Source organism: Brienomyrus brachyistius, chromosome 7 (genome assembly GCF_023856365.1).
Source record: "Brienomyrus brachyistius isolate T26 chromosome 7, BBRACH_0.4, whole genome shotgun sequence".
Classification (NCBI taxonomy): Eukaryota; Metazoa; Chordata; class Actinopteri; order Osteoglossiformes; family Mormyridae; genus Brienomyrus; species Brienomyrus brachyistius.
The window spans coordinates 11216425-11241332 of record NC_064539.1 but is presented as its reverse complement, the minus strand read 5'-3'; the positions used below and the strand labels follow the sequence as shown (position 1 = coordinate 11241332).

General features: G+C 40.7%; 2 protein-coding genes across 4 annotated transcripts; one reads left to right on the top strand and one right to left on the bottom strand.

Annotated features, from left to right (window-relative positions):
• Nucleotides 1–4265: 4265 nt before the first annotated feature.
• On the top strand, nucleotides 4266–22199 carry fam169ab (family with sequence similarity 169 member Ab). 3 transcript variants are annotated; one of them, XM_049019062.1, is made up of 13 exons: nucleotides 4266–4412; nucleotides 11821–11957; nucleotides 13072–13171; nucleotides 13444–13529; nucleotides 14254–14425; nucleotides 15400–15579; nucleotides 15678–15800; nucleotides 15895–15986; nucleotides 16065–16107; nucleotides 16558–16669; nucleotides 16932–17082; nucleotides 17481–17657; nucleotides 19306–22199. In XM_049019062.1, the coding sequence occupies exons 2-13, from the start codon at nucleotides 11823–11825 to the stop codon at nucleotides 20479–20481; spliced, it is 2547 nt and encodes an 848-aa protein (XP_048875019.1). In that variant the 5' UTR covers nucleotides 4266–4412; nucleotides 11821–11822; the 3' UTR covers nucleotides 20482–22199. The 3 variants fall into 3 exon arrangements, with proteins under 3 accessions (XP_048875019.1, XP_048875018.1, XP_048875017.1); XM_049019061.1 differs by lacking the exon at nucleotides 4266–4412 and adding an exon at nucleotides 4471–4732 and having other exon boundaries at nucleotides 15913–15986; XM_049019060.1 differs by lacking the exon at nucleotides 4266–4412 and adding an exon at nucleotides 4471–4732.
• Nucleotides 22200–22391: 192 nt separating this feature from the next.
• nsa2 (NSA2 ribosome biogenesis homolog (S. cerevisiae)) lies at nucleotides 22392–24904 on the bottom strand. Its single transcript, XM_049019099.1, has 6 exons — nucleotides 24747–24904; nucleotides 23846–24033; nucleotides 23533–23683; nucleotides 23254–23433; nucleotides 22938–23130; nucleotides 22392–22617 (listed from the first exon to the last, which is right to left on the bottom strand). The coding sequence occupies exons 1-6, from the start codon at nucleotides 24747–24749 to the stop codon at nucleotides 22550–22552; spliced, it is 783 nt and encodes a 260-aa protein (XP_048875056.1). The 5' UTR covers nucleotides 24750–24904; the 3' UTR covers nucleotides 22392–22549.
• Between the last annotated feature and the right edge of the window lie 4 nt (nucleotides 24905–24908).

The following is a 24908-nucleotide window of genomic DNA, read 5'->3' as shown; positions in this document are numbered from 1 at the left end:
AAATGCACCAAATAGGATCTTACAGTGTGGAATAAAAACAAAATAGTAAAATGCCAGTTACAACATGATCACTGTACCACCAAGTGTTTTGTGACCAATAGCCAAAGAAGATGGAAGAAGCATGTAGTGAGAAGAACACACAGATGAATTGTCTAAGATAAGTGTCAAATTGAAGGGGCAGCTTCCAGGAACTCATTAGAATCAAATGCCACCATTTCTCAACACTGCAATCTGACATAGAATCTGCCTGGAATTACTACGTGCAGTATGTTACATGCCATTGCTAAAGTTACAAAGGCCTGAACACGACCTACATTCAGTCAGGCACACAAAGTAAAACATCAAGACTAGGTGTGAACACATCTCAAGACTGATGTCACAAGGTTCTTGCGGACATATGAGATGAGAATGACTTTTAATGGAGCAGGTGGGTGGGCTTGTGTTTGGATTCCGTCTTGAAGCACAAACAAGGTGGTGGAGAAGTGATGATGTGGGCTGCATTTATCAGGGAGGAATTTCTACAACCTTTTCAACATGCATATAATGTAAAACATAAGTACAAGATCTATAGGCAATTTCTAGAAGATACTGTACCTTCTTCAAACACTGGCTAAACAAGAAGTTTAAAAGCTTAAAAAAGACAGGGCAATTCCCCTCCCCATGCATCAAAGTATTCCATAGATTGGCCAAGACAGATCTGAAGGGTGATTGAATTATGACTTGACCCCCTTCACTGGCTGACTTAAACCCCAATGAGAACTTCTGGGCTTTACTGAAGTGTGAGATTTGCAAAGGTGGCACGCAGTTCCCACAACAGCATCTAGGAGGCGGTCCTAGCTGCCTCATTTAATATAGGACATGATCCAATCAGAAAGTTGACTGGTTCAATGCACAGCAGGCTCATGGTGGTCACTAAGAAGAAAAGTGGCTATTCCGGACATTAAACTTGATAAAGTAGACTGTATAGAACAGCAGATAGTTTGTTATTCCTTATATAGACTGAATAACTAAAACTGTTGTTATTATTATTTCTGTTGATGGTGGAGAGAGAAAAATCTACTTAGTGTCTCATTGTCTGATAATTGTTCACACTGATGATCAAGAATTTTTCTTTTATTTTTTTGTGTGACAAATAAATTTACCATTTCTCTCTAAATAAATTTACTTGGAGCAAAAGAAAACTTCTGAATTCACTTACAAGTATACCCAACTTTTGCTAAAAATTAGCTCCAGCAATAGTACTTATCTAATAATTCTGCACACAGAATGAAGGCAGTATCTTGGTCAGTCCAGATGTCCTTGGGGAGTGTGATCTAACAGAACAGTTGGACCAAATGCCTGCTGATGTTCTTGATGATAGCCTAGTTACAGGAGAACAGTGTAGGGCCATTACTTCCTGGCTCAGTACTCCCACTATACTACTTGCAAGAAAGTCACAAGGTTCACTTCAGTGTTATCCATCCATCCATTTTCCAAACTGCTTATCCTACTGGGTCGCGGGGGGCCTGGAGCCTATCGCGGAAGCAATGGGCACGAGGCAGGGAACAACCCTGGATGGGGTTCACACACCATTCACTCACACATGCACACCTACGGGCAATTTAGCAACTCCGATTAGCATCAGCATGTTTTTGGACTGTGGGGGGAAACCGGAGTACCCGGAGGAAACCCCACGACGACATGGGGAGAACATGCAAACTCCACACACATGTTACCCAGGCGGAGACTCGAACCCGGGTCCCATAGGTGTGAGACGACAGTGCTAATCACTGCACCACCATGCCGCCCCTTACAGTGCTAACCACTGCACCACCATGCCGCCCCTTACAGTGCTAACCACTACACCACCATGCCGCCCCGCTTCAGTGTTATAAAACTAAAAATAAAACTCCATTATTTACACTTAATTTCTGAAATATCTGTTTTTCTTTCTGTCTTCAATCAGTGTTTTATATTAGTACTCTGTTATTGTTTTAAACCTGTTCTACAACCAAATTTCATTCTACTGCAGCGCAATGACAGTAAAGCTCTCTTATCTAGGGCCCTAAGAAATGTGTTTAATTTTTTCTCAAATTCCATTTCCCCCCAAATATTTTTCAGATTTATTTTAATTCGTTTCAGACTTTAAGTTTTGTATAAGCTGCCGAACTTAAAAAACAAGGCTTTAAGTGTACAAAAGTCTCATAGATTACGGAGTATGATGTGTTGCACCCAGTCTCTATTGCCTGTCTCCTTTATGGCTCATTTTTCGGTTCAACAGCTAACAAAAACTTAGTTCTGTGTTCTGGGACATTAAGTCATTTGCATACGGTTCAGTTAAAATAAAATTTAAGTATATAAATTTAAGCATATATAGCTGGTCAGACATCATTTTATATTTATTAATATTAGCGATATGAGTCACGGTCGGATTAAATAAAAGCATCCGGTGAGTTCGGCCCAGTTCCTACACCGTGATGGATCAGATTTGGCTATGCCAGAATCCTTCCTATTAATGTAGCCCTGCTCAGATAGTTTGGTAATGAGCATGTGCGCCCTCTGCTGGAAGTTACAGAGAGGTGTAGCAGTCTGCTCTGGCAGAGACAGGGATGGGATGCTAACTGTCCACTTAGCCATTATACCACCCCAATATATAAATACATGTGCAGGAATTATGAAGACAGCTGATATGATCTTACATTTTGAAGGCCTAAAAAAGTTTCTGTAACAAACCCCTGCTTTTTTCAGACAAACAGTTGGCTGCCACACTCTATATATCAAACTGCCTTATGGTTATTGCTGCTCTGGGATGATGAGGCATGACGTGATGCAGCATTATCAGGAACATAAGTTTATGTGCAGAAATTTACAGCTGTGGATGGTAGTATAGCAGAAGCACTGCCTTATATGCAGGTAATGAATAAAACACAGACAATTCTAAGATAAATGTGACAATGGCAGTGCACCTAACAAAAATTACATATTTGTAATATCAGGGTACTTTAAATGTCCCGCTGAATAAAAGACTGTGTAGGCAAGCTGGAGAACCCTGAGGAAACCCACACAAAGCACAAGGAGACCCTATACACCAAACCAGGAATTCAACCAACAGCTGAGGTGAGAGGTATGAATATTCATATACACTGCAATCAAAGAAAACAAAAAATGCAAAAAAATAATTAGAAATAAATACATGTATACACAACAGAATCATAACGTGTGGATTTGGAATTTCTAAGATTCTTTTCTAAATATAAAAATATAAAATTATTATTATTTTTTTTTACAATAAAATTAACAGATTACAACAGGAGAAACCATAAAGAAAACAGAAATAGACACATAACAGAAGAAAAGGAGAGTGGCGAACTTTAAACATCTGAATATCTACAGTAATGTGCTATTTGCCTCACTTGTAGGTTCCTTTGGACAAAAGTGTCTGGCAAGTATAAATTAATGTAAATGTAAAAATCTACACTGAGAGCCATGATGTTTGAAAACAAATGTGTAAGGCAGGTAAGTCTATGCTTACCTCTGAGATGCCAGCATACCCAGATCACGTATGGAAATTCTATTAAAATATCTTATTAGAATATTCGGTTTCCGTCAGCTGCCTGTTATTCAACAGTCGATATTTTGTTTGATTTTACCTGGACATCGAAGTTCCCTGCCACAGTTTGCATACCACAGCAATATGAAACACAGGTGGGTAAGCCTGAATGTAAGACCTGACAGGCAGGACCTGAAATACACCTTCCCACATTAATAAGCTCTAATGAACTGAAAACTATTCCGTATAATGGAATAAACACTTCCATGTTGTGGAAAGACTCCTCAAAACAGAATCTGTTGTGATTCAAACGACGGTCCGTTATTTTTTGCAAGTATTCCTCTTCTTGATTTTCCTGTATCCATTCACATTCTTGAATGGATTTGGGAATTTGGGGAAAAAGTTTATTTTTGCAAACAACTTGGTCTTTTAGATTTTTGGTCACTTATTGATTGTTTGTTCATGATTATAAAACAAACTTTACCTTAGGTGTGGAAAAAACTGATTCCTGACCAGATCATAACCATTTTCGTTTTAGAGGACTGATGGATGACACTTTGTTTCATTCATCTGTATCATTTGTTCCTAGATAAAAGCATTGCAAATGTCAGCATTTTTTCACAATCAAATTCCGTCAGTTTAAAGCCATGTCGCCAGTAATGTCAAAAGTGTTTAATCGCCCGTGGGAATGTTTGTTATATAACGCGATTTACCGCATTCCCTTCCTTTAGCTAGTTACGGGCAATTGCATGCACGCGCGAGACTGGCTGAGCCCAGGCTACCGACGCGCGCATCGCTGAGCTGTACGGACTTCGAAATCCCACATTCAAGCAGCTCCTCTTGGAATATTAAAGGCGAGATACGGCCCCTAGGTAGCCCAGAGGTGAGTCATTGTATTTACGGCATCAGGAATGAGGGTCATTTTTTAAATTAAGGTGTTAGTGCGATTTTAAATTGAGCCGTGAATGTTGCACAACGAATCGGAACGCGAGCGTGGCCCAGCTGGTTAGGGTGGCATCGCGGACGGATCGGATCAGAGATGGCTAGCTAGATCCAACCCTTCGTAAAACGCACGTAACGGTGCATGATCGTTGCGAGAGGAGCTGTAACGCATGAATTTTAAACATACTGTTTCAGAAGAGCCTTGCTGCTCATGTTATGGACTTGCGCAGAAAAGCGTAGCCCTGAAAAATGAGAGTTCAGGTGAGCTAGCAAGTGAAATGTTCATGTGACAATGGACGTCTTGTGTTGTCTTACTCGCATTTTGATTGCGTCGTGATAGTATTTTGCTATCCCAGAGTTGGAATTGATAAACTGGACCCAAACTTTGAAACAAGGCTGGAGTACTTAGATATTTTAATAAACAGTAAAATGAGTACCAAGATGTATACAATTTTTATCATGGTTTAATCAGCTTATAATTTGGTATACGTTTTAAAGTGGACTCAAACAAATTTCGCTACAAAATAATTATTTATTTTAGAGAAAGTTTGTTGCCCCTCATTAGTTTAACAGCATTATCCAGTTGAACGTAAATGGTCATTTTTTATAGCGAACACCAGTATACGTAACCTTTAAGTGCGCAGTACAACAGGTACAACTTTTTGTCTACATTTTCTGTACTGGTTTGTATAGTACTTTACACTGCATCGCTAGTCGGATCCCGTTTGCAGCACGAATAGTTAGCAACAACAACAGTTATAATATTGAATAGTTAACCTCGGACAAGGTTTGATTAGCAAATCGAATTTAACATACCTAAACCAAAGCTGTACAGTTTTAAGTGAATGAAAAGCAGCTGTTCGTGTGGAGTAATTGCATGATTTAAACGTGCTGATGATGATGATGACGACTAACAGTCAGGCAGTAGATGCATGATAGGAGAGAATGAAAGCTTTCTTTGTGATGATTGAAGCAGGTTCAGTTGAGTAAGCAAAAAGACAGTTCTCTCATAAGATTTAGCATGACATGATGCTGCATTTTTTTTGTCATTGACAACTAATGGTTCTACAGCTGCCTTAATATGTAAATATAAATTACTGTGGAAAATGTTGTTTTTATGCTGAACAAGAGCATATTCTGTTTGTGGCTAGCTTTGCATGCGATGTATTGTGTTGGCAAAAAACTAGACTCAGCATGAGCTTGGATCTTGACAGGATGAGTATAAATGCTCATAAATCTAACTAAGATGTGGGTATTAGACATTCTCGGGTGATTGATACATTGTGATATGTTCATTTTTATTTATGATACAGTTCACAAACTTGTTAGCTATGAAAAACAAGCTTGTAGCCTAGTTGTCCAGCTGCTCATATCCCGAGAGCAGTTAAGGACAGTGATGTTCTCAGATTATGAACATATGGTGTGGTGCTGCAGAAGTAATAACTTGAAAACTGTAAGATTGAATTGAAATTCCCCTAAGCAAAGTCATTTGTATGGAAATCATGCATTTAGTTGGGCGGTGTGAATAGGCGTTGGGTTTAGGTGCCGCTGATGCCTCTGAGCAGGAGCTAGAGGGTGGAGATCTATGTATGCGGACTCTTTTGACGTGCTTTCCTGTTTGCCTGAGAAACGAGCTGCCGAGGTATTGCGAGTGCAGTTTCTGCTCGGCTAGTAATGCGACTTGACGTGAATTGAGGGGGTGGGATGGGGGGGTTGTGCCAGTGAAAGCAACATTGACATTGGGTCTGATGTTGGCGCTAGGTTTGTCCAAACACACACTGCTGCCCCATCTTTTGCCTTGATGACCATAGTCTTGTCCCGGAGTGTTAGGGGGGGCCATGGATTATACTGTATATCTAGTGCACCAGCAAGCACTTTTTAAGCAGTGCAGCACATGTTGTGCAAGATCGAGTTGTGTGGCATGTTCACCTGTCATGATCCGGAGGGGTGGGGATGATGCTTATGAGTAGAATTCGGTTGAGTGGAAATACTAGAATTTGTTGAAGTGGTGGTGGGGGGGGATTCTTGTGATGGCATGTTGGAGAAACGTATTCATGTGGAAAGTAGGAGTGGATAGGAGACCATGTATGTACTGAGCAACGGCTTCTCAGTTCGTTTTCTGTTCCTTGGGTGGGATTGGAAGGGAGGTGGCCAGGGAGTCATCACTTTTTATTTCTTGAACAGCTCTTTGGTCTCGTACGGTGCTTCCCAACCTGATCCTCAGCGACCATCTGACCGAAACCGCGGTGTAGTATACTCTGTGTAGCCAAAAGAAATGGTCTTCATCTAGAATACTTATGAGTGCTGCTCATTTTTTGACCGTGGGTAGCATGGTGGTCCAGTGAGTAGCACTGCGGTATCCAGGGTTTGGGGTTTGAATCCCGTGTGTGTGTGTGTGTGTGTGTGTGTGGGGGGGGGGTTGTATGTTCTCCCTGCGTTCCCCCTGATGTACATTTCGGGGGCGGCTCAGCAGGCTGGGTTCCTGTGCCTGTGATTGGAAGATCGCCAGCATCAGCCACATATCCATCGACCCCGGAGCGATGTGACCCCCAAGCTATGGAGAGCAAGATGAGTTCAGCGAAGAGAAGCATTCTAATGCACCCGTACTTCTGTAAATGGCAAATAAACCATGTTTATTTAAGGTTAACCTGTGTTTCCTGAGACAGGCTTCAGATCCTGAGTGATTCTGCCCAGGATGAGTGGATTGAAGATGGCTGGGTGGATCATTTCTCCATGATTGCTACACTTTAATAACAGAGAGATTATGAAAATGGTGGGGATGCTATGTGTATGGGGGAGGAGGGGGGGGTAAAAAAAATAATTGGATTGGTCTGCGTTGGGGGCCCAATTAGGATATGTCACGTGGTCAAAAATCTCTAGTGGTGCCTCTGGCCCCATGAATGGAATGTGAATGTTTTGTTGGCTGAGGGTGACTGAAGGTCATTGTAAGATAAAGACATAAATGCAGGTTTATGGTCTGTGTGTCCATTTTATCTGCTGGCGGCTGGAATGTGGATCAGAAGTTACTTTGAAGGTCTGAGGGGCATCCCAGCTAACAGTTGTTACGATAATGCCTTATTTTCAGTTATGATTTAAAGAAAGTCAAATCAAAAAGTCAAAGTATCATTAGTGTCATTTTCACCTGTATGATCCATTTGGAAATTACATTTTTCTTGGTTAAAGTGCAAGAAAACAGTGAAAAATAGAAAATAAATATGAAGGACATTGGGGGGCGGCATGGTGGTGCAGTGGTTAGCACTGTTGCCTCACACCTCTGGGACCCGGGTTTGAGTCTCCGCCTGGGTCACATGTGTGCGGAGTTTGCATGTTCTCCCCATGTCGTCGTGGGGTTTCCTCCGGGTACTCCGGTTTCCCCCCACAGTCCAAAAACATGCTGAGGCTAATTGGAGTTACTAAATTGCCCCATAGGGTAATTAGTATGTGTGAGTGACTGGTGTGTGAGTGTGCCCAGCGATGGGCTGGCCCCCCATCCTGGGTTGTGCCCATTGCTTCCGGGATAGGCTCCAGACCCCCCAAGACCCAGTAGGATAAGCGGTTTGGAAAATGGATGGATGGATGAAGGACATTGAGCCTGACAATATGACATGCTGAGACAATCAAAAATCAGCATTTATTCGTTTATATTTGTCACCTGTCATAGCACAAAATCCATGTTCTTCTTTCTTATGTGGCATAAAATTCATAGATTACGTGGCTGCTTGCATTGAACTTAGGAGGCTTCTTTTGTGTTTGCATCCATGATGAAAGGTCACTTGTATCCACTTCCCCATTCAGGGCTATCAGGAAGAGAAAGTGGAAAACTTGCATAGATGGTTGCACTGGCACTGAAAATCCCAGCTCTTATGAAGTCTTCCAACTCCCTTAGTTGTAGATTTACTCGAATAATGTTATTTTCATGCTTTGTATTTTATTTAGTCGCTTGTTCTGTTGATCAAGGCTCAGCAGAATCTGTCTGTCTAAGTCCCAGACGCTCTGCAGGTCGCAGAGGTGGAACACAAAGGTGTAGACGAATGTAGTAAGGATGGCCTATTTCCTGTTATCTGCTGTGCCATCTGCTGTGCCGTCCGTGTGAACCTTTGACCTCTGCAGCCCCAGAGTAAACAGGAATGCTGAGTGAACTCCAGGAAGTTGGGGGAAGGTAGTAGAGTATTGATATGCTTAAAAATGTGAGCGTTGTGCAAGGGTGTGACAAAGCAATTCTTGTGCAGTGAGTACTGGAAGATCCAGGGTGTGTGTGTGCCTCAAATTAATACACAAAATTAAATGCACAGCATATTGATAATGGTTCTGACTCTTCCAGTGATTAATCTTTAAGCCTTAAATGGGAGCTCCGCACCAATATGAAATGTATAGATGCTGGTCATTGTCCTGTGTCCAGTCTGAATATGAATGAGTCACAAAATCTGCACTAAGCATTATTATAAGAATTATTGGGCATGTCTTTGTGATCGATCTGTTTCATTGGAATGTAGTTCACCATTAATTCAGAGTATCTGAGTGTTTCCATGTTCATGAAATCATTATTATTCAGTATGACTCAGCAGTTTTCTATTTCCAGTCATATTTTGCTAAAAGTGTCTGTGAAGACGGCCTGACGTCCTGTCCAGTCCACCTCCTGACTTGTGCCTTGTACTTCCTGTGACCCTGTACTGTATAAATATCTACGGGGAATGGATGGATATATATCAAAGATCAGTTTATTTTAAGGATTTTCTTAATGCATGTCTCATTGGCATGATGCTTCGAATTCCCTTGCATTTCTCTATTAAAGTAGGAAATATCATGACAGAGCAAACAAAGAGCCCCAATATGTCTCATGAAATTAAATATCAGAAAGGGGCAGCTTGTGGCTTTGCCGTGCTCAGCGGCTTGCTCAGTCTAGCGTGTTGCATCAGTGTCTTTGAATCCTTGCTTGGTTGGATCCATTGACATGATTTTGAGAGTCAGCTGTACGTTCTGAAGGCACGACTGAACTTGAACACTGAAATACCCTGCCTGCCAACGAGTGTCACACAAACGTGCCCTGCAGCATATTCCCTACACTCACCAGGACCTGTTCGTCTGCTGAATCATAATTGATCATTCTCTCTTCCAGGCCTGAACAGTGAGAGGATTGTGAAAGCTTGTTTTCATGTACATCGCCTCAGTAGACTTGTCTTCTTTTTTAGGCTTCTTACAAATTTATTTTTTTTGGCTGATAATGTTTACTGTTCGGAAGAATATGCACAATAAATGTTGTTAAATGAATGAATTGAAACAATGGTGGGGCAGCATGGTGGTGCAGTGATTTGCACTGTTGCCTCACAACTCTGGGACCCAGGTTCGAGTCTCCGCCTGGGTCACATGTGTGTGGAGTTTGCATGTTCTCCCCATGTCGTCGTGGGGTATCCTCCGGTTTCCCCCCACAGTCCAAAAACATGCAGAGGCTAATTGGAGTTGCTAAATTGCCCATAGGAGTGCATGTGTGAGTGAATGGTGTGTGAGTGTGCCCTGCGATGGGCTGGCCCCCCATCCTGGGTTGTTCCCTGCCTCGTGCCCATTGCTTCCCCCTGCGACCCAGTAGGATAAGCGGTTTGGAAGATGGATGGATGGATGAAACAATGCTGAGTTTCTGTATTATTTTGCCCTCATTTTAAAAATGCTGACAAGCAGATTCGTCAGTGGTTTAAATGGTTTAAAATGGCTGATGCACACCAATCTGATTATTTCTCACATTACTGATAGGATTGTCTAACAAGTATTGCTTATTTGGTAATAAAGTTCCATTTCTTATCCTGTGTGTCCTGCTATTTGTATCAAGGCTAGTATTTGGTGGTTTTGTGCAGTTGTGAGAGTATTTAACGGCTTTTGTAATGTTCATAGCAAATTTAGAAATTAAGGGGTACTCTTTCATGCGAATACTACCAATTAGAAATGTTATTGTCAATTTAAACTTAATTGTCAGTACTTTAATGCCTGACAAAAGTACAAAAACTGATTTAAATGGGGATACATACTGTACACTGATGAGCCAAAGTGTTATGACCACCTGCATGTGCATGTGTCTCAAAAACGGTGCGTGTCAAGGTCTGAGATATTAGACAATAAGCTAATATTTGGTATTTGTAATTGACAGGGATAAAGATGTGTGACTGGCAAAGGCCGAATCATTGTATTTAAGCCCTTTCCCTGTTTAAGATGTCTGTGGAATTAATGCCGCAATAATGTTGGTGGAGATACTCCTCCAAGAAGACCACCAGACCAGGAGATGTTGGAGAGGGAACAAAGGATCTCCTGGCCTGGCATCCAGGATTTCCTGGCAACTATTCAGTTGCTGGCTGCAATTCCTCTATTGACAAACCGTTGTAGATCATTGAGAAAGGCCAGGAAAGACCCTTAATAACATGGTATTTTGTGATAACCTTATGGGTTAAGGCAATAGCTAAGCAGGTCAACAGATATCTATCTTTGTTTTATGGTCTTTGTCAACCTTGGCTTATCAATATTTCGTATGTTGCAGTATCAGAAGTCATATTCTATACATGCTTTAAGCCTGTGTCGAGTTAAATGGTTAATTTACGAGTTAAAATCGTAAAGTAATCCGATATGAACAATACTTTTTGGATAATTTCTGATTAATATCAAATGCAGACCAATCATGAGCATGATTGGAGTCATGGATCCCTTTTCACTGGCCTGTCATTCTCAGTGGGGGCCTCACACCTGTTGCTGTGCCTCATCGCACCTCTTTGTTTCCCCTCACATGCTTTCCCTTCTGTGCCTGAAATATGTTGGAAAGCCTCAGCTTAGGGATGTTCTTTGCCAGCTGCCACAGAAGGCCACACACTTTAACCCTGGTGTGTGCACCTGCAATGGTCATATGATACAGAAGATTGATTGGACACTATAAAAACACCTGCAGACCACTATTATATTTTGTAGGACAAATAATTGGCTATTATATGGTGTGATGTAGTTTTTAAAGGAATTTGAAAGGTACTGTTTTTTGGCACTAAAAAAAATTGTTACGTTGTATCATTTTGACATGATTGTCACATTACTTGTTTGATGGGATACTTGCTTGCTTTGACCACCTATAACAAAATCAGCCAAGGGGGAAAAATAATACATATTTCCTTACAAGATTAGAATATTTTTTGTAATAACGTTTCTTTTGGAAAAAATGTTTCTTGGAATCTTTCTGCATGCAAGTTCCGATTCAGTTGCAGTGCTTGTTGGACTATCTGAAACTTTGTAATTGTTTAAATATGAAGGTAATAGCTGGCTTCTTTGAATTTTTAACGTTTAAACAATGAGCTGGCAACTCTCCGTTTAATGTTTCTTCCCAGGAATGGAATTTGTAGTGGATATCTTGGGCACATTGAGTCATGAAGACCTTGAGCAGTCAGCAGAAGAGTACATGTCAGACCTTCTACGCAGCAACCCAGATAAGCCAGAATACTTTACGCTGCCCAACACCAGACAGGTGGGTGGATACTTCTTCCTTGTGTTCTGTAAGGGTACTATTGAGGTTTCTATTGCTGTTTTGTGTAGCAGATCTTTAGTGTTGCCTACAATGAATAATTCATTTAGGAAAATAAACAGCACCGTTATTCACTGTTTATCAAAAAAATGAATAAAATCCTGGTGATCCTGGAAAAACATGCACAGTCCATATTATGTTGTTGCGTTTTATTTGCCCACCAGATATTAACATATATTTAAGGGATCTTAATTTAATTATGTTAATCTTATTTTGAAAGGAATTGTCAAAGAGGCATTTCACCAGTTTTTCTTCTGTAAGTTGTTCTTTGTGTATCAGAGTAGGAATCAACACCAAAGAGAAGCTGTTTTGCTTTTGCAGTGAAGGAAACCTTGTCATATTTCATTGTCTTGCTTTGTGGGGCTCGAGCAGTAGTTGGCAGCTTGGTATGGTTCCCAGAGAAGGCTGAGGAAGCTAAGCAATGATGTATCAATGGGAAAACAGTAGGAGGACCTGTCTTTCAACTCGAGACTATATATTTTCCCTTCACTTTTTGTGGATGGCCTTGTCTGGTAAAAAATTATTCTTCAATGGACAGGATTTGTCTTCCCCTCTCCCTCTCTCTCTCTCTTCCTGTCCCCCTCGCCCCCCCCAAAGTTTATCTCTGCTGTGTGGCCATTATGCTTTGTATTCCTGTGACCTAATGGTGCTCAAATACATGATACATGTCAGGGAGCATCAACCTGTCCATGCACCTAAAAAAATGTCAGTGCAAAATGTTTCGGTTGAGGGGAAAAAATAACTCTGCAGGCTACGTTTATGTTTGTAACAGTTACATTCTGATCAATTTATCTGTTAGAATTTGCCATGGTGTTGACCTCCTAATACTTTTACTGTATTTGAGTTTTTTATTTGCTTATAATTGACTATGCAGGTTTGTGCAAAAATGTGTGTTTCATTAATTTGTGAGTTGTGGTTCCTTTGGGACTTAGGTAAATTTTATAGCTCATACTGACTATGTTTGATGGGCTGACTACTGGCTGGCACCATCGTCTTGCCTGCCTCTCAGCTCATGTGTCCTGTGACATAACAGCCCTCCACCCCTCTGCTGTGACAGATTCCCCTCAGTCTGCCCAACATGGGCTTCGTGCCCATCTACGGAGCGGACCTGAAGCGCAAGGTGCTGGCTCTGTTTGCACCAGAAGACCAGTTCACAGGTACAGTGCTGCTCTGTACCTGACGCATGTGACGTTGGTGCTGACACACGCCCTTCATTTAAAATGAGGCTCCGCACAAAGGCGGCAGACTCGCTAAAATGCTTCTGAAGGCCCCACCTTTCTGTATGTTTCATTGTTTTTGTTTGTCAAACTTCACACTTCAATGACTCTGGTTTTTTTATAATTAATTTTAGTTAAATGAAGGCATGTGGGACTCATTTAAGCACACAGATGTCCTCAGAGGACCAGATATTCTTGTTTTCTCCCCCCAGCTGTAGCACTTTACTTGGCAGATCAGTGGTGGCCATTGGAGGAAATCCTCAAGACCTCTGATTCCTCCCGAGAAGGTCTCCTGAAGGTAGAAGAAGGCCTGCAAGCACAAGGCTGCCAAATGGCACTTTAATCACCGCTGCACAGTCACTGCATTGTTTACATTTGATCGTCATCTTCACATGAGCCATCAGCTAGTACAGTAGGGATGGCAGAGATAAGCTTACAGTTCCCGTGACTTTTTAAACCAGCTTTTAGATATTTAGAACTGTATACCCTGGAACTTTTATATACTAGAACACATGTATGTGATTTAATTGCGGAGGTCCGTGCATGAATTTTGCCAATAGAGTTCTAAACGAATGGAGCTTGGCAGTTATGGCTTTTATAAAACACAATTTATATGCTTTTATTTCTCCCCCAAGTAAAAGTAACCAGTCTGATGTTTTATCCAAATCATTGTCCTGTGTAAAAATCTCTCCTCGGCCTTTTGGCTCCTTACCAGTTTGCATTGAAAACAAGGTTTCATTATTTGCAGTAACAATGCCTGGTACATGTAACCAGCATACAGTGGTTTCATTCAGATCAGTGTGTAATAAAATGCATCACACCCCAAGGCTACAATGGCTGAAACTGGCCCAGTCGTCTCTAGCCCTTGTATTCAGAGTGCTGTTCGTATCGTGTTAAGGTTTGCACAGAAGCTGGATTTTCTGTGTGTATTTGTATGCGCATGCAAGCATGTGTCTGGGCTTGTTTCAGCCAAGACTGGTTTAACTAAGCTGGGTTTATATATTTCTTTCCTTTTCCTTTAGGTGAAGACACTAGGAGAGAGGATAGTCTTGTATGTTCTCAATCGCTTAGTGTACCGAGCGAAAGAGATCGACAAAAACGAAGTGCCCTTTCTTTGTCATAGTGAAACTGATTATGCCAAAATCCTCTGGAAAGATGGTGAGGCTGTGGGATTTTACTCCGTTAAACCCAAAGGTAAACTAATGTAAATCTGTATTTGTTTGAATAAAGACGCACTGAATTGAATTAATTGTATTTTTAAGTTATTGTAATGGCAGTCACAGGAGTTTAACACTAAAGCAAGCTGCCGTACAGTTTTTAGGAATTACTTTTAGTTTTATTTTAAATTCAAGAGTCCAAAGCTCATTAGTAACCCTGTAAAACTTTCCATGAAAATCAAGGCAGGTGATTACTATACATAGTAATGTTTAAATGGAGAGTTCCATTTAAATATTCATAAGTATTTAACATTTATCAGTATTTCATTTTGGTATGGGTGTCCTGCTGGGTTGGGGGTCCATCCTGGGTTATTCCCTGCCTAACGTGTGCGACTTCCGGGATAAGCTCCGTCATCCTGAGACCCTGCATAGGACAAGCAGTGTGGAAGATGGGTGGATGGAATTTAATTTTACACCATTAAAATAGAAGAAGCATTTTGATGTTTGTTGCCTACTATAATTTATTGGTACTAGACTCATGCTAAGTATATAGTAAAGTGAAATGGTGGTTTAGGAACTGAAATGCACTTGAAATTGTACCATCACTAATTCAGCCATTCCCTAGTGCTTGGTTTTAATGCATTTTTTTTTCTACAACAAAGCATTAATACAAATACAATGTAATACACTTTGGAATTTTAAGAATGAAATGGAATCAATTTAATCTTTACAGATTTTCTTATTTAAACCATATGGGTTCAGTACCTTGTTATTGTTCAATCGCATTTTTGCAGGGGAAAAAAAAAAAATTGGCATCAGTATTATCTTTGAAGTTTAATTGTTTCAGAACTAACAGTATTTGTGGAAATCTATTAAATCTGCAGCCCACTAACACTTTGGGACCTAAGCATCGTACTGTTGTACACTGTGCTCTTGAAGTACCACGCATATCGTGACTTTCTCACATGGAGACCCTGAAGTGATTCAGATGGTTCTGTCTCCCTCCAACAGGCAGCTTGTGCAGCAGTTTGTTGACACAGCGCTATCTACTTCCTGTAATGGATTCAATATTTGTCAGGAAAGCCCATCGAGGCAATGGGCACGGCCTGCAAATGCTGGAAGACTTTGTGGATTCTTTCAAGGAGGATGCCCTTGGGTTGAGGTATCCCATTTCACCGGCGATGTACAAAGGTGAGCACTCCGGGAGCATTAGGTCCAGCGGTGGTGAGTGGCCTTGGGTTGTCTTTCAGCGTATGAAATAAAAACATGTCTCTCTTCTCTCTCTCCAGTGTGTGGATGTTATCTCAGCACATATCCAGCAGACCAAGATCTCCTCTGGGAGGTTGAGAGTGTTGGAGGGCCGTTCCAAAGGTCCCAGGTGGCCAGTAAGATTCAAGAGATGTCTGTAGAAGGTAATCTCTCTCCAAGTCCAGCGACATTATCTCTTTTGCTGACATTTTCTTAAAGGTGATAGTAATAAAAATATCGTTCTGTGATTCATGCAAGGCGATCATCCTCCTGCAGGAGCAGAGTTGCTAAATGAAGATGTAACAGCGATAGAAATATTCAGGGAAGGAGAAACGTCTCCAGAATCCATGGTTTGTCTTCATGTTTTCAGTTTTTTTGACTGTTGCTTTTTTGGACTATCAAATCTTAAACTGTTGTTTATTTTAAAGAAAGAAGTGGAAGTCCTCAGTGAACACATCCTAACAACAGAAGGTATGTATTTTTATTACTCTGCTGAAGATGGATGGATGGAGCTGGATAGATCCCTTAAAAATGTCCATGCTGCACAAATTAAAGAATACACGTGTCACCATGGGAAGATGGTGGCACAGGAGGTAGTGCTTTCGTTCGGCAACTGGAGAGTTGCAGGTTCGAGCCCTGGTTCCTTCTGACCCCATCAAAGTGTCCTTGAGCAAGACACTGAACCCCAAATTGCTCCCGGTGAGCAGGTTGGCACCTTGCATGGCAGCCTCCGCCACCGGTGTGTGGATGAGTGTGTGGATGGGTGAATGTGAGGCATGAAATGTAAAGCGCTTTGAGTGCTTGTAGGAGTAGGAAAGCGCTATATAAATGCAGTCCATTTACCATTTACCATTAAACCAAAACACCTAAATATGTTTGCATCTTGTGCATGTTAATCATGCTGTTTTGGTGTCATTTCAGGTACTGAAGACACAGCAGTTTCAACATGCACAAGAAGTAGCGAATTCAAGCGCAAGCGGCTGAGAGAGGAAGCAGAAGACATTAAAGAGATATTGCCAGAAAAAATTAACAGGTTCTCCGATATTTACATGTTGCTGTATTGGTCTCACTATACAGTCTTACACAAATAGAACTCATCTACTATTTCACTAATGAATGATTAATGTGATTATATTTGGGTTTTTTGTCTGTCAAAATAGCTGTCAAAACTGTTAATAATTTTAGGTGATTTTAATGCAATGATAATTATGAGGAATTTAAATTACCCATAATTAGTGAGTAGCAAAGCCGCCAAGGGTTGACATCGGCTTGGTTGTCATCGTGCTTGTGGCCAGGGTGGAGGAAGCTGCAACAGAGACCGCGACCCCCTCTGAAGAGCTAGTGGAGGTGCAGGAGGGGGAGAAAGACCAGGGTGATGGAGGGATGGAGGTTATGGCCTCAGATGCTCCAGTGCACACGGTGACCCTGGACAAGGCTCAAGCTGGGGTGAGGAACAGACAGATCACAAATATCCACTAGATATTCATTCTCTGGGGTCTGAAGAGGCCAAACACAGTATTTAATGCCATATGTGGTTTCTTGTAAACATATCTTTTCAAGTATGATAACAATGAAAAATGATTTTTTTTAAAACTATACAAACAAATTTTTCTAGCTTGAAGAGACTCAGGAGGTCTTTCTGGCTGATTGTTCTGTAGTTTTTCATTACGTAACACAAACAGCTTGGTATTCACAATACAATACACATGCCATAGAAAGATGTATTAATATTAGCCTTTTTAAATTGTCATGTGATGGCATTTCAGGTATTTGAAACTGGTACATTGACCTTGATTCACCAATCTCACAAACCTGTGCATTGGGGGGGGGGGTCATTTTTTTAGGAGGTGGGGCTTCTGAAGGAGCCAGAGCAAGTGAATGGAGATCAGGCCAGCAGCGTGGGGGAGGTAGAATCGGAAACAAGCGAGGGTTCGAGGGAGCCAGGCGCTTTGCAGGAGAACGGTGCCCTGGGGGAGGGGGATGAGAGCCATGAGTATGGCGATGGGGTGGTGGAGCATGAGGTATGTATAAAGTGACACACGCTCTTCATGAAGCCAGGCCACAGACTGCTTTCAGCATTTAACACGAGGTAGTAGATGTTTAAGCAGTTTCTTCTCAGGAGCAGTTGTGGCCTGTTTAAAAAAAAAAAAAAAAAAAAACGTTGATATTTTGCACTTCAGCATGCCAGGATCTTGGGGAGGAGAGAGTCATTTTCCTTGTGCTCACATGGCTTTCATTAAACAGCTAGTGGCATTGTCCAAATACACATTTCTTCCCCCTTACTGCAGTCCTTTTGGTTTCCGCAGCATGCTAAAGAAGATGTTATATTTATATATCTTGGTTATAGTGATCAACCGTTTACAGTAGATGAGTCAAAAGCTTGGGACAGAATCATTCCTGTACAAATACTGTTTAAATTATTTGCTTAAAGTAATCAAGTTAGTCTGCTTAGAGTGTTCATGACAACATATGGAATAGGGTTTTTGTACATGACAACATATGGAATAATTAACAGTAATTATTTTCTTTTGCTTTAATTTACTTTGATAGCCCTACTTTGCTTGGTTTCTGGCTAGCTACCTGAGGCTAATGCAGCGTGTACAGAAAACCTGATGGGGAGGGTGGCAGAAGAAAGTAATTTTCACTCAATTAAAAATGTAGACTCATCAAAACTTGTGATAAACTGCCAAAAACGAGCCAACGAGATGCAGCAGTGAAACCACAATAAGCTATATGTTATATACAGTACTGTATTATATTTCAGTTATACAGTTCAGTAAATTAGTTTGTACAGTACTGTAATTTTGAAATGCGTTTTAAACAGCTGTATTGTATTTTGAAAGAGTCAATAAAATTCAGTAAATAGCAATGCTGTCCATTCTCTTACCTTATATTCATGTAATATACAAATGTCATTTAGAAGGAAATCTTCCTGAGACAGGAAGAAAAAAAAACTAATGATCATCTGCTTATAGCGATCAATTTGCAGACAGATGTGATCGATATAAGCGGTTTCCACTGTATGTAGAACTTCATATTTACATTACCTTTCACAATCCTTTACATTATCACTGTTCAAAGCAGATAAAAAAAAGCAATGAGGTGCGTGTCCGTTGAATAATTTTTCATACTGTTTTGCCATTCTTACAATGTGTTTCTTTCTTACATCATGATTTCTATCTCCAACATGTTGAACCTGGACTTGCTGTTGTACCCTTATTGTTTTTCACTGGCTGAGTAGCGGCGTCACGGATTACCTTCTGACATACAGGCCTCATCCTCTCTCTTGCTTGCACTGCAGAAATTTAATCTCTTGTCTGTGTACCTGATGAAGCTGAATTGTCTCTCTGCAATTCTACCATACCAGCTTATGGTCAGGTTTAATCAGATTAAAGGATTTTCACATATTTCTTGAATAGGAGAAGGTACTTGATAACATTGGATGTATAGTCAAGATTTCACCTGTAAATAATCTTCATCAAAGCAATGAAAAATTAAATGCAACACCTGTTTTGGCAGGAAGAGTAACTAAACCAATTCATGTTAATTATTTGAGCCATTAACTAACTCTGTTTTAAACTTTTTGAATTAATTTATTTCCAGAATTGTTTGTCGAATAGCTACACATTTTATATAAATTTTTATTAATTTATTTTTTTAAATCTGCAGGAACCAATAGATGTTAGTGTTGAACAATCAGAGAGAACTGCACCACCCAGAGAAGACCCCCCAGAGATACAAGTAGAGGATTCCCCAGAGATATCAGTGGCAGTACCGTCATCAATTGAGGAGGTCACATCACAAGTGGAAAAGGAGATTCCTTTAGAGGCAGAAACTGAGGCCCCTTCATCAATGGAGGAGTCCACATCACCAGTGGTGAATGAGGACCTTCCAATGAAGCAACAGGTTCCTGCAACACCTAAAGACAAGGCATCTGAGCAGGCAGAGGTGAAAAAGGCTGAAATGAGCGAGAAGGATCCAGGATCAACAGAACATAGTATTTTAGATATGCCAAAGGAAGTGGACATTCCTGTCGAAATACTATCAAGTGACAAGGTGACGGAGGAGAAAACAAGCCAGGGAGCTAAAGCTGTAGAGAAAGATGCTTCTGACACGTCAGTAGAATTAGCAGATGATGATCTCAGTCAGGATACTGTGCTGCTCGTGGGCCTGAAGGAGGTGTCTTATCAGTTACCTGTGAATGAGAATGAAGAAGAATTGGCAGAGGAGACGGAACAGCAGGAGGAGTTAGAAGTGGACGTGTGGGGAAAAGAGGATGAAAATGTGAAAAGTGGAGAAATGTTGGAGGCGGTTGGGCAAAAAGACAGTGTAGAGGAGGAGAATACAGGAGAAATGATGAAAGAGGGGATTAAAGGGGATGAGAGGGCAGCAGCCAGTGGGGAGGAGACAGACAATGCTGAGAAGGAGTCTAACGACGTGATGGAGCCTCCCGTCTCGGACATGAGAGTTCTGAGGAGGAGGACGGCCAGAGTGTTCCAAGTGCCTCCAACGCGCAAATCCAAACGGCTGAGCAGACCTCCTGGTGATGATGAGGCAGAACCAGTGGAAGCATTCGAGGAACCAGAGGAGGAGCATGAAGAGGAAATGGCAGAGGAAAAGGTAGAAATGGCTGAAGAGAAAGCCCCTAAGGAGGAGGAGGAGGAGGAAGAGGAGGAGGAGGAAGAGGAGGAAGAAGAAAAGGCCAGAAACGCTGAAGAAGCAGCAGAGAAGAGCTCAGATGATGGAGAGGAGCCTCCAGTGGTGGACAGAAGGGGACTTAGGAGGAAAGCTAAGGTGGTCCAGTTGCCATCGAAACCTAAACCAAAACGACGCAGCAAAACGTAAGAGCAGGACTGTGGGTGTTGGGATAAGTGTGGTATTTCTGCTTTGCCTGGGATAGCTTTATAGCTACTGTTTTTTGGCAGTTGCTTGGCTTCCACAAAAATTGGGAAAGTTTTTATATTAGATGGTAGAGGGGAGTTCACATTTCTTTATTATACACTTATTCATAAAGTTTAAGTTGTTATTAAAAAGCTTTACATGTTTTTTTTTTTTCCCTTCGTTCTGTAGTCGTTCTCCACTGTTTTTGATACTATATCCAATGCTGCTTTATAGCTTATGCCGTTTTAATCTAGATTGTTCTGTTAGCATTTGAAGTTTTCTTAAATCTCTACTGGATTAATCTCATCAATATCAAAAGTGTAATGCCTTGTACTTCTTGAAGCGCAAAGACAATGCTGGACACATCATGTTTACGTGTTAAAACAGGGACGTTGTGGGTCTTATTCCACAGATAAGATGAACTTTATTGATCCCAGTGGGAAATTTTTTGAGAGAAGCCTACTGACACCCTCTAGCAATCTTGCGAATATATTAAGATGCAGGTATACCTGTTCAGAGGTAAATTTAAGAAGAGAAATGAAAGCAAGCAGTTTTTAAAAGGGAAGGGATGCAGACATATTCACACAATGCAAATTTGCTTTGCTAACATAAATCTAAAAAATTAAGGGATTTGGAAGACAACAGGCTAGAAACGTAACCTCTAGTTCTATATATCACCAAAATGGATTTTCCTCCTCTGTGTATTACTAGCAAGAGTATTGTTTCAATTTTCGATCTGCCTGTAAAATTTTAAATGACGTTGCCCATTAAACCCAGTGTAAATGGATTTTTTTGTTTAGATCTGTATGAAATGTTTTTAAGTCAACTTTTTAAAACATGAACACAACTCAGATACCGATCGATTTATTGGAGGTGTGTCAACTTTCAGATTCGTCTTAACTGGCACATTCTGTTCTTTCAATCACTCATCACATTAGATAGACGTGGCAAGTATTTAACTCAGTTTAGTATTTAACTGATGCAAATACGCTTTCAGCATAGCACATAAATTCAGTTGTTAAGTAGCATTAAAAGATACTGTTTTTCCCCATATTCATCACTTGATTTTTGGGCTTGAAACGGTCATATTTGTACACAGTAAGGATTCTATGGGTCAGAAAACGGAAAAATACGCCGCTGTATAAAGGCCCAGGCTTATCAGTAAATACCAATACTCCTTTGCTCACTTTTATATGCATTTTAAATAATTAAGTAAACTATACAAGGGCTTTAAATGTTGCTTCATTAGCACCAAATGAAATGTTATTGGTACCAGTTTGTTTCAGTGACTGAAACCACATTCCAGTAATTCCTGTATGTGCCCCTTTAGAAAATGTTCCAAGTATTCAGGTATAACTTTCATGTTAACTTGACCTTGGCGTTATTTTGAATGGGGTGGAAAAAAAACATCATTGAAAAGTAGATTGTATGGATTCATTCTCCCATTTCTATGATGAAATTTTAGACAGTTAAACTTAAATGAGGTCTAAATGGAAAATGCTAAACAACTTCAATGGTCATGTTTGAAATCTGGGACGGGGCTGTAAAACCTGTATAAAACCTGTACCTGAGCAAATTAAACCGTGAACTGTTCCAATAACGTTTTGGTAAAGAGGAAAAAAACACATGTTCTTGAATTTTCTTGCTTATTCTTAGGAAATAAAGATTTCTGTTACTGACCACTTCCTTGTTTCTTTAGTTGATCTTTTTTGTGAAACCATAATACACAAGAACAATAAGCATCAATTTCAGATTCCAAAGTTGATATTTGTATCCATGTCATGTGTTGCTTGTCAAGGGTTAATTTTTATCTCCGTAAAACCACCAGGTCACACAGAAGGAATAATACTTTTCATTCATGTTTTAACAAGTACTTCATCTGAAAAACCTTTATTTTCCACCAGCCGTCTTCAAAGGTACATACAGCATGTTGGCCTATACAATTAAATAGACTGAATGCTTGCTGTGAGTAATTAGTCCTGCTCCATTTAAGCCCCTGTCCTGGGCTCCATTACAGCTCAACATGAGTTTATTATACAAGCAAAACTGCATTAATGCAGCCGTCATTTTCTGGGTTGTTGGTCACTTGTGCATATTTACCTGCAAGGGAAATCAAAACATGATTAATGTTATACTTCAAGTAAACTGTCCTTTGACTTCCCACCATGCAATGTACATGTCAATAGCAGGACCTCTAATAATAGCATTAAGAAAAATTGCTTTCTGTAATAGGAAGTACAGCACTAAAGAATCCTGAGGGGAAACCTGAGAAATTGACCCTATATAATACATCTTATGTTCAAAATTTTCCTTTGACAGAAGGCTATTCATCTGCCAATGAGGTTTGCTGGTAGCTATGACATAATTGGTACCATCAGATACCATCAGTCTCCAAGACGCTGACCCCAAGTGACACTCACCCCAGATGACCTTCCCGCCCTGTGTGACCAGACCGAGCTCGCTGACATTGACCTCCAGGACCGTGCCTTTTGTGATCACTCCGAGCAATGTGTACAGAGGAGAGGACGGGTTCTTCTTCACACCCAGGATGGGCAAGCAAAATGTGGCCTTCAGCTCTGGATGTGTCACGTGTGCCTTTTTGAAACGCAAACCCTACAACAGACAGCAAGTCCATGACCTACATGCACAGTTTCATAATATTAAACTATAATAATAATCATGACATGCTCTGCCTTGTGTGCTTTGCAGAGCAGTAATACTCTTGTATCACCTTACCATGGGTCTTATAAATCTTTCGTATTTTGGCGGCTTGCGAGTAAATCCATCTCCGACAAAGCAGACTTTCGTCACCATCCTCTTCCACGCCTTCTTCTGCCTCTTCCCTGTGCGGATGACCTTGAAGACCTCTGTCTCCCCCTGAGCTCGCACCTTGGGCAGTGGGACTTCCCACTTACCCTATGAAACAAAGGGGAAAAACTAAGCTAATTTGCTCTTTGGCCTTTCATTTGCTGTGCTAGTCCTGCAGGCAGATTCTGTGATCCTTAGGATACTTACAGCCTTCTCTTTCCTCTTCTGCTTGATCATGTTGGAGAGCACCTTGGCCCGTGACTGGCCCTCTCTGTCCAGCAGATAGGCTGGTACAGCTCCCTGTGGGGTCTTTTCGTCATTTTTCTGTTTAGTTTTCCGTTGTTCATGCATTTTGATGCTGCAATGACAAACATGGGCATTTAACCATGGTTATGGTTCTCTGGCCCCAAGCCTCACTTATTTTCTCAAAGTTGTTCGGGTTAATGATGCAAAGACATGCGTCATGAATGAACTAAAATTAATATCAGCACATGGAATATTCTACGAAAGAGAAACTCACGTCTTTTTCATCTGGATTTTCTCGGCATGCCTCTGCTTATGGTAAAGCTTGGCTTTCAGGCCAATCATCTTTCTGGCCTTGTGTGAGCGGTCGTGGGCCTCTCGACTCTCCTTCTTCCTCTTTTTCTCATGGTGGTCCAGCCGATAGCCATGCCTTTTGCGATGTAACTCAATGTGCTCGTTCTGGGGCTGTAAGGAGATGAGTCAAGCTACCGAGTCAATGTGGATCAAGTAAACAAGTCCCTCGTCATAACTTAAAAGCAAGTATGAAACATGATGTGGTACGTTATGGAACAGAAAATTAACAGATCTTTTGAATTATAAGGGACAGAAGTACCTGTGAAAATTTCAGTATGTCATAAACATTCCATGATACATTAATTTTAAAAGAGCAAACTAAATACAGGACTCTATCATGCCATTCATCTAAGTTGAACGTGAGGCAACATAAGAAATATTTCATTATTTAAATAATTTGAAATTATAGCACATCACTTACAGTACTTATGAAAATTTACGTTACTCAAATCTTTTATTCTAGTGTTATTTAAATTCTTTCGAGTTGTGTATCCATTATTAATAAGTTGTCGACGTATAAGCCTACGCAGACTTAAAAGTTTAGAAAAGTAACAAATAACCACGAATAAAGGGGCGGGTCTGTTAATTTCATATCCATTAAACCTTCTATTGACAATATTTTACCAATGTTTATTATGTCAAATATTAACATGTCAACATTACTTTAAAAACATTACTTTTATACCGCCGTGAAAGAAAACACCATAAGGTTAGCGACCTATTAAAACAACGTTTGAAACGCGTTAGTCTTCACAGAAACACGTGTTAACTAACAAGCGTAAAATACTCATATAAAGCTATATGTAAACTTAGATCCATCTTACCATGTTGAAGCTTGTGTTTTACAAAATCGAATGTAGTGAAATTAGATTGATACGGCTGTCTGAATGTTTGAGTAATGTATTTCCAAGCGTAACTCGGGTTTCTTGATGTTATTTTCCCGAGCCCGTACATAAAAGGAAGTACTACAGCTAAAAGCGTCCGGT